The sequence below is a fragment of the Anoplophora glabripennis genome, unplaced genomic scaffold, assembly GCF_000390285.2.
Source record: "Anoplophora glabripennis isolate ALB-LARVAE unplaced genomic scaffold, Agla_2.0 scaffold446, whole genome shotgun sequence".
In the NCBI taxonomy this organism is placed as follows: domain Eukaryota; kingdom Metazoa; phylum Arthropoda; class Insecta; order Coleoptera; family Cerambycidae; genus Anoplophora; species Anoplophora glabripennis.
The window spans coordinates 88,971-98,782 of NW_019416578.1; the positions used below are offsets into that span (position 1 = coordinate 88,971).

The 9,812-nt window shown below is 32.7% G+C and overlaps 2 protein-coding genes across 2 annotated transcripts; one reads left to right on the forward strand and one right to left on the reverse strand.

Moving 5' to 3' along the window:
- Positions 1-1,680: 1,680 nt before the first annotated feature.
- On the reverse strand, positions 1,681-4,874 carry LOC108908718 (zinc finger protein 761-like). The gene is made up of 5 exons (XM_018712843.1): positions 4,707-4,874; positions 4,329-4,631; positions 3,936-4,111; positions 2,429-3,231; positions 1,681-1,700 (listed from the first exon to the last, which is right to left on the reverse strand). Exons 1-5 carry the CDS (start codon positions 4,827-4,829, stop codon positions 1,681-1,683), a joined length of 1,425 nt encoding a protein of 474 aa, XP_018568359.1. The 5' UTR covers positions 4,830-4,874.
- Positions 4,875-5,758: 884 nt separating this feature from the next.
- LOC108908750 (zinc finger Y-chromosomal protein 2-like) lies at positions 5,759-7,808 on the forward strand. Its single transcript, XM_018712879.1, has 4 exons — positions 5,759-5,839; positions 5,986-6,135; positions 6,193-6,448; positions 6,564-7,808. The coding sequence occupies exons 3-4, from the start codon at positions 6,390-6,392 to the stop codon at positions 7,288-7,290; spliced, it is 786 nt and encodes a 261-aa protein (XP_018568395.1). The 5' UTR covers positions 5,759-5,839; positions 5,986-6,135; positions 6,193-6,389; the 3' UTR covers positions 7,291-7,808.
- The last annotated feature ends 2,004 nt before the right edge of the window (positions 7,809-9,812 follow it).

The following is a 9,812-nucleotide window of genomic DNA, read 5'->3' on the forward strand; positions in this document are numbered from 1 at the left end:
GACAAGCGGTCTCACTCTAGCACGCCGCGATTGGTTGGAAATGAATGCTCCAACCAATCGCGGCGTGCTAGAGTGAGACAGCGCGTCTGAGATACTGTCTGTCTCTCAGCCACACTTTTCGCAATGGCATGCTACCTCCAGTAGTATAGTAAACATAACCTGTTCTTTTTCCTGGTTTTTAATACTTTTAATTATTATACATTAATTTCGTATTAATTATTGTAATCCAAGGTAACAAAGAGATTGTTAGCTATGTTGTAGTGTTACACGAAAATTGATTTTTTTTTTTATTAAGAAAAGTTTACATTTCTTGGTTAAATACAGGTTTGTCATTTGAATTCCAGCAGAAATAATTTAGATTAGATTATATCGGTCTGAATTTTATAAATTTTATTCAAAAACTTACGAAAGCATATTTATTTTCTAAACGTATTTTAAAATGCAAGTCTACTATAATTTTTAGTTCATTAACATATTAACTATTTGTTGGGTATAGTATTACTTATAAATAAATAATCACTAATAAAATACACAAGAACAAGATAACTAAACTAAACAACTACTCGACATCATAAAATAAGGTTTTTAATACATATAGCTGAGACATAAGAAGGTATAAGTGAGGTTAGTTACATATACAATAATGAAAACATACTAATTCTATATATTTTATTAACTACAGTGTAAACTCTTTTTAACGAATTTTAAGGAACCGCGGATTTTTTTTTCGTTATAGAGTTTTTGTTATATGGAGGGAAGAAGGAAAAATAACCAAATTTCACCAATTACAATAATTTCCAATTTTATTATGTACCTTCAATAGGTAATTAAATTATTCCAAACACATATATTCTGTTAACTTTGCCTGACGTTGTTTGCTATGCCAATATTTGTTTTATATTTTATCAACATTACTTTTCTCCTTTTTCTATCGCACATATCAAACTTTTTCGTTAACACATAACGCTTTTCTTTTACTGGCCATCTTGACAGTTTCAAAGTAGGTTTACGATTGATATTACACAATAGGTGCCTGATTATAAAAACAATTACACTATTAAATACTTCTGTAAATATCTACTGGCGTCTAAATATGACCATATTTCTTCATAATAGAGAATGGCTGTTGCGCTATAAAGAGTGTATTAATGTATGGGTTTTAACGTAAACCAACCAACTTGACCTAATTTCTATGTTATAGGAAGTTTTTCGTTATAACAAGCGACGTTATAAAGAGTTTACACTGTATATGGTTTATACAGTACACAATGTCGTTGTTTGAAATATATATACACATTTAACATAATATCACGTGTCAAAATTATAATCCTATGTCAATTAGCAGATTACATTGTTAGAAACAGGAAAAGTCCATAATTAGCGATTTCCACAAATCACTTATCAGCCCTTCTTGTTTCAGTGTAGTTTTCCTGTTTCGACTGTTTTTCAAGGCAGACATTGTGTTTTACATCTTACTCCAATATTTACGATCGGTGTCATAATCACATTTGTAGCTCTTAAATACCTCCATTTTTGAATATATTTTGCACATCGATGGGCAGTAACTCACACCTGCAGACTTTAAATCGCACTGGTACATTAGCAGATTAGCACCTGAGAAGGCTCTCTATGCTTCGACACGTGATACAGTTCCTTTATTTGGGTTCATATTCTCAGTCATTACATTTGAATGTTTAGACCTACAAGAAAATTTTATGCTTCAACATGTGATATTTCATATTGTTCTTGTATTTAGTGGCATGACCGCAGTCGTTACACTTGTACATTTGAACCTGTGAAGGGTCCATATGTTTCAGTTGGTGATTTTTGACAGTATACTTGTATTTAGTTTCGAAATCGCAGTCATTACATTTGTACGTTTGAACCTGGGAAGGATCTTTATGTTTCACCTCGTGCTTTTTGATTACAAACTTGTATTTAGATTTGAAATTGCAGTCATTACAACTGTACATTTGAATCTGCGAAGGATCTTTATGTGTCAATTGATGGTGTTTGATATTATTCTTGTATTTAGTTTCATAATCGCAGTCGTTGCATTTGTACATTTGAACCTGGGAAGGATCTTTATGTGTCAGTTGATGCTTTTTGATATCACCTTTGCATTTACTTTCATGATCGCAGTCGTTGCACCTGTACATTTGAACCTGCGAAGGATCCTTATGTGTCAGTTGGTGACTTTTGATGCCACTGCTGTGTATAGTTTCGTAATCGCAGTCGTTGCACCTGTACATTTGAACCTGCGAAGGATCCTTATGTGTCAGTTGGTGACTTTTGATGCCACTGCTGTGTATAGTTTCGTAATCGCAGTCGTTGCACCTGTACATTTGAATCTGTGATGGATCTTTATGTTTCAGTTGGTGCCTTTTGATAACATTTTTGTATTTAGTTATGAAATTGCAGTCTTTACACTTGTACATTTGAATCTGTGAAGGATCTTTATGTTTCAGTTGGTGCTTTTTGATTTGGTACTTGTACTTAGATTCATAATCACAGTCGTTACACCTGTATATTTGAATCTGTGAAGGATCTTTATGTTTCAGCTGGTGCTTTTTGATATTATTCTTACATTCAGTTTCATAATCGGAGTCGTTACATCTGTACATTTGGACCTGAGAAGGATCTTTATGTACCAACTGATGTTTGATGAAATTACTGTTATCCTTTGATTCGTAGCTGCAACCATCGCATTTATAAATTGGCAACTGTGATGTGTTCTTATGCGGCAATGCCTTGGATTTGGTTTTACAATCATTTTCATTATATTTGTTTGAGTCTTTGTGCTTTAAATAATGACTATTAAAACTGGTCCTCCCCTTCGTTTTGAAATCACAGAAGTTACACTTGTACAATAGTGCTTTGTGTTTCACCTGATGCTTAGCAAGGTTAGACCTGGGCTTTGTCTTGTAATTACATGATTGGTACCGATGCATCCCTATTCCCGAAGGGCCTTTGTGCTTCAACTGATGGCTCTGAAGTAATTTCTTATTTTCAGTTTCATACTCACACAATTCACATTTATACACTTTCGAATAATTTTCGTGCCTCGCACACCTCTCGCTTCCAGTTTCGTAATTACATTTATCACATTTCTTTATTTTCACGTTGCATTTGTTCGCTGCTCTATCCTCATGTTTACATCCATCCTCTTCTGCATCTTTACAGTCACTCGTCTCCAATGGTTCATCATCGGAGGTGTCCCATAGCCTGTCGCTGAAAAAATTACATATACAGGGTATTTTTGAAAATCGGGGTTTTTAAGAGATTATAGGCGATGCCAAAATATTGGAATTTACAAAAAATCACCTTAATAAAAGTTCTGAAATTATTAATCATATATGTGAAAATAGTACTGCGCCGAAATAAAGCAGTGTTTCCCGTCATTTCTAACATCAGCCAATCAAAGGAAAGTCACAGTTTGTTGCCAGCAGATTAAAGTATAAAAAGGTTATTATTTAAAAGTTATTCCCCAATCTCTTCAATAATCTTGCAATATTGACGATGATTGTCCACGGATGACCTGATGAAGTTAACAGTTGATACAATGTTTAGTATTTAAATAAATCCATTACTTCATTTTTATTTTACTTCTGCTTGAATTTAGTATCTGGATGGCCTATAGAGTAGGCAGAAATATGTGCAAATTTGAGTTTGTCTATCGTTATGCATTTTTGTGTGGCAAAAAAAAAACACTTAGCTGGGACTACCGGGGCAAGGTTAAGTTTGAAACAAAGGCATCACACATGAGACAACAAGTCAAAACCAGCATTTTCAAAATTAAAACAGGTTTATATCAAAAATGTTTTTTAAAATTTTAAATTTTCTAAATCATTATTTAGGAAATACCACATTATAAAGATACAGAAAAAAAAGTACAATAAATTATTAAAATACAAAATTTATAGATATTTGCTTACCCCTCCTGATGATCTTCCAGTTTTATTTCAATTTCTTCAGTTTTAATGTAAGACTGTTGATAGACGTTTGTGTATTTCTCATGTGCATCAAGGCAGTTCTTTAAAAAAGTGCCATGGGTGCAAAGCGAATCAAAGCATGCTATGCATATGACAGGATCCCTGATAGCACTGATATTCTACAATTACAAAAATATTAGCATCATGATTCAGAGCAAAGTTGAAAAGCAGACGTCTTTCAATGTGTATGACAAATAAAAAAGTTAGTAGGTCATTTAACGACTTTATAAATATTTTCTGTTTATACGACGCTAATTAAAAATTTCACTTACGGAAATGATAATTTTCTGACGCATACAAATATTTTCTTAGGAAATACTTTAAAATATAACTTACAACCTGTGGTATATATGTATCGATTATGTCAACATCCACTTCATTTAATGCCACAAATCCGTAAGTTACCGGCTGAAAACATAATCGACAGATTCTCAAACTTTGGGATACATCGGTTAACTGAATATTTTCCTTCTCTTTTAGATAAACATCCTTTAAATCAATCGCTGACATTTTACTGGCGTTAATATAAGGAAAAATTAAGTCTTCCGTATCCATACATACAGACTTAAAATTAAAAGCAGCAAATAATTTTACGGAACATGTTGTACACATGAAATGTCTAACTTCCTCTTCCAAATTCTGAAACAGATTTTTAATTAAGTATAAAGGAGCTACGCTAGGGACATAAAAGAAATCTTATTAACTTGATCTTACCACATCCGGCAAAACAATTTTCAGAACATCTCTTATGACTTCCTCTATCACCTGGCAATTTGAATTTCTTATAGTATTTAGGCACAACCTACAAAATGTTTCTTCCAAGATTGTTGCTTCCATATTTATTGTGTTTCTTATCAGGAATTGGAAACATTCATAACGAACGACACTGTCAAAAACAATCAATAAAAAATAAAACGATTACATAACCACATTTATATTTCTCTTCTTCTTCTTATACTGAATTACATTGGTAACATGCTAAATACTCCATTAATTTAGAGGAATACAAATATACAAATATTATAAGAGTCATTCCACGGTCCGTACCATGATACGCGTGCCATGGGTCGTGTGAATACGCCTATCTATATTTTTTTATTCATGTGACCGGATAGTGGAAATAAGGTCTATTTATTTACAGTCTTGCGCCAATTCCCAGTCGTAATAAGATTCTTAAAATTGATTTCGTGCGTTTATTGAAAATTTGTACACATTTGATAAAAAAAATTATAAATCAAAATGGAACGAGAAAAAAATGACAAGATAAATTTGAACTAATTATAGTTGAAAATATAAATAAAAAGACCTTATTTCCACTATTCGGTCACAATAAAAAATATATAAATTTGGGCGGATTCGCTCAAATTTCACAAGACCAGTGCTCTAACACGCGTACCATGGAACAGGGCATGGGACGTCTGGCGTGTGGAATGACTCTAATGGTACGTGTGCCACGACACGGCTCGTGTGTAATTTGAGCGAATACGCCTATCTGGATGCTATCGTGTGACGTGTGGAATGACTAAAGAGTAAAACAACAACAATAGGTGAACACATCAGGAACTGTTCCTAGACAATTATTGGAAAGTAGTTATAGTAAACCGATGTTACGAAGAAGAAAGAAGAACAAAAACCGTCTACTTCATGTTTTAATTAAGGTTATAATATGTAAACAAACACTCAATTACGTATTATATTTATTATTTACATTTCAAAGCAAATTGTTGCCATGAATAGTGATCGAGAAATTTTATGTGGGCTTTGTATTAATACTGTAACTGATAAAAGTTTATGAAGTAATAGACAACGCTACTAGAGACATTCTAGATGTTCTGTTGCTGAAATTGGTAAGACAGTGAAATGGATTCAACCATCTCTACTAATGTAACACGATCAACTTTCTCAACACGTTCAAAGCGAACAATAATCTATTTTTTACTTAATCGTTACTTTCTGCCACAGTTATTTTCTTTGATTAACGTTGCATTTTCAGAAATTTGATGATGAGGAAGAGAGAACCGAGTTAATGGATATTTCAGAGAATCAGAAAATATGTCGATTGTGTATGCAGCCAGTAGAAAGTGAGTTTAGGTGCATACGTGAAGAGGAACTTGAAGCTATTGAGAAATTGGCTCCTGAAATGGTATGAATGATATTAAATGCTTGTGTATTTCACAATATAAAAAATTATACCTTGTAGATTACAAGTATCATCAAAAATCCCATTGTATGTAATTCATGCTTTGATTCTTTGTATACCCGCAACAGTTTTCTAAAACATTGCCTAAAAGTAGAAGAAAAGATTAGTGATAGTCCAGACACAGAAAGTCCAACAGATATATATGTGATTTATTTGTGAAGACTGAAAACCTGGACAAAGAATTTGAAATTAATGAGATGGAATTCTCAATTAAAGAAGAATATGTCGATATAAAATCAGAAGATGAAGAAAAGAGGTATGAAAAGACTATTTTTACATTAATATTATACAATTAAATTAGCGTATATTGTTAACTACGCATACTATTAAATTGTTACCAAAATGCCGTATAATATATGTAATTTTTTCAGCAACACGCTACTGCAAAGCTCCGATATAGGACCATACGATAAGAGCGATTGTAAACATGAGAATAGACCAGCAAACAAATGCAATACGAAATCCAAAAAGGACCGCAAAGTATCGTACAAATGCGATAAATGTATTTACAAAACTAGAAGCGAGAGCTGTTTTACGGCACACCGTGCAAGACACGAAAACGATTCAGAGGTGTATAAATGTGAATCCTGTAAATATGAAACTCAAAATAAGAAACAATATCAAAGGCACCAGTTGAGACATAGAAACCCTTCGAAAATACATATGCATCAATGCCAATCGTGTAATTACAAGACAAAGCGCAGGTGTGAGCTTGCTAAGCATCAGGTGAAACACAAAAGCGCATTTGCAGGTCAATTGTATGAGTGTGACTTTTGTGATTTTAAAACAAAAGTGAGGGTTAGCTTTAATAACCATTGTATAAAACACAAAAACTCAAACAAATATGATGAGTATGACTGTAAGACCAAATACAACTCGTTGGCACATAAGGACGCTTCACAACTTCCGATTTATAAATGCGAGGATTGCAACTACAAATCAAAGAATAAAAGACTTTTAATTAAACATCAGTTGGTACATAAAGATCCCTCGCAACACCATTTAAAACATAAACATCCTTCGCAGATTCAAATGTACAGATGTAATACTGTGATTACGAAACTAAATACAAAAACGATATTAAAAAGTACCAACTGAAACAACAAGATCCTACAGGTCACATATCCTGGTGTAGCGACTACGATTATGAAACTAAATATAGGTGCAGTATTAGATATCATATATTGAAGTGTAGAGTTCTTAAATGCAAATGTACCAGTGTGATTTGCTAACAACGAAAGGTGTGAATATGGCACCGATCGTAAATATGTGAATATGACTTTATTATATACAGGGTGTCTTGTGTCTCAGTTTTAATCTGTCAAACATTGGGAGCGAATTGAACAACCAAGAATAATGTTACTATGTCTTATATTTTGAAATCTGAACCATTTCCGAGATAGAGGCTTTTAGGAGCCCCCGAAAAATGTTCCCTCTGAAATAGTGGAGATATTCGGGTTCTGAAAGAAAAAAAGTACAAATAATGAATACAAAAGTACAGCTAATGAATTTTTCAGAGCACTTTTAAGACCCCGTTTCTCGAAAATAGTTAGACATCGAAGTAAGACAAAGTACCATTTTTGGTTGTTCTGAATACCCTTATTGTTGTTTATATTAAATAAGAGGACAATTAAATAAAGCATTTTTTTTACTTAAATTTTTAATTATCCTTAAAAATGTTCAAAGCATCCTCCTCCCCTAGTTATTCCTATGCAGCGGTAGTTTTCTGCAATATTATCTGTCCCGTTATTCGCATCTAGCTAAAAAACTTAATATTCAATTGCCCATATGATTTTCGAGATGAGCGTTGCGGTAAACCGGAAGTCAATGCTTTGAAAACAGTCTGTACTTAACAGTGGGAATTGATTGTGCAGGGATTATGTTCCTATTAGGTTAAGTCATACAGAGCTAATAAAATTCTCTACCTATTTCTGATAGTTGCGTGTAGAAATTTAAACGCACAAAAAAGTTGCAGAAGAATATGCACAAAGGGATGTAGAAAAATGAATGCCCTGTATGATTTAACCTAAAGGAACATAATCACTGCACACTTCGTGAAGAGAAACTAAGCAACAGCAAATTTTTGCTCACATCGATTGACTGGGTTCTGAGTTAAGGAGAAAACAAGAAATAAAAAAAAAGAAACTTTAACACTGTATTTCGTTTAAGCAAGTTTGGTTAAATCGGTACCATTTAGGTTCTAGATTTATCCATGAAGTATGTAACATTCGTTAGGTGACACACTGTATATGTGTGCATATTTAAGAATCGATATACAGGGTTACAGTATTTTAATTGGCCAGTACAGATATCTTTTTTATTTCAAGAGTTACAAAAATGTGCAGAATTTTATGCCGAACAGGTACTCATTTTTAAATTTAGAAAATTCCAAAGATATTCCAAGGAAATCGATTTTATTCTATTTATTTTTTAACCGCATTTCACTTGTTTTTCAAAATTGTAGTACAAAAATGCATAGTCTGGCATTAAATGTGTGAATTGCTCAGTATTAACGTATCTCTAAAAATGTGTTGAGCGGTAGTCAACTTTTGTTTTTGTTATTGACGCCATATTGAATTTTTACCTCATTAGAAGAAAAGAGGGAAATCTCTTTAAAAAGATGTATAATTCATGCGATTTTCATAAATTAATAATAAAGTTATTAAGTATAATTATAATTTTATTGAAAAAGTCAAGTAGCCATGTGAACCATTGAATTTCTTCTATAAACTCTTAATTTTAATAATTTTTAACGCAGCAACCTTTATTATTTACATCACTGTTGCCACTTAAATAACAAAGCATGAGAAAATCCTGCAAAAACATGAGATTTATAAAAGAACCGTGAGATGGCCTAAGAGCCTCGCAAGGTGTATATTTGGTTGCATAATGCAACATAAAAAACCGAAATATTTATGTAATACATTTTTTCAAAATATATTAAGGTTTTTTAAATCCAATGTAGCAGAGTTGTACAAAAATAACAATCCAATAGTATTTTAAATACAAGTTTATTAAAATAACAAAATTAACATTACTTACTCGTATACTCGCTCACACGGGAATCACATATTATTGCGCTATACTAGTTTGTCCCCCTATTACCAGAGAGAAGTACTACAAAACTCAAAAATTATATGCTAACTGTAAACGTATAGATACCTATTTTGTTTCACTATGTTTACAGTTACCTGTATATGTAATAAATTTTCAAGTATTATCTATTATGTAGAGAGCTTGATTAGACTTAACCTCACATCCATCTCTGCTCTCTCGTTTCTCCTCTAAACTAACCTAAGAACACCAAAACACATTACTCCAAGATCTCCTCTTCTTCTTCTTCTTCTTCTGCGAACCATGTAATTGCGCGCAAAATTTAAACTTTGAAACAGGTTACTACATATAGATATAAAAAATGGTGTGAGAAAGATTACAGCACATGAAAAAATCCAAATAAAATACAATGGAAGGAGCCTGACCCCAAAAAGAAGATCCTTCTTAGAATCTATTCCTAGATTAAATCACGAGAGAGAATCCAGTTTTATCACGAAATAATGGAGCCACAGGCTAACATGCTCTTCTGATTCAGATTCCAAGAAAAATTAAAACAAGCGGGATAA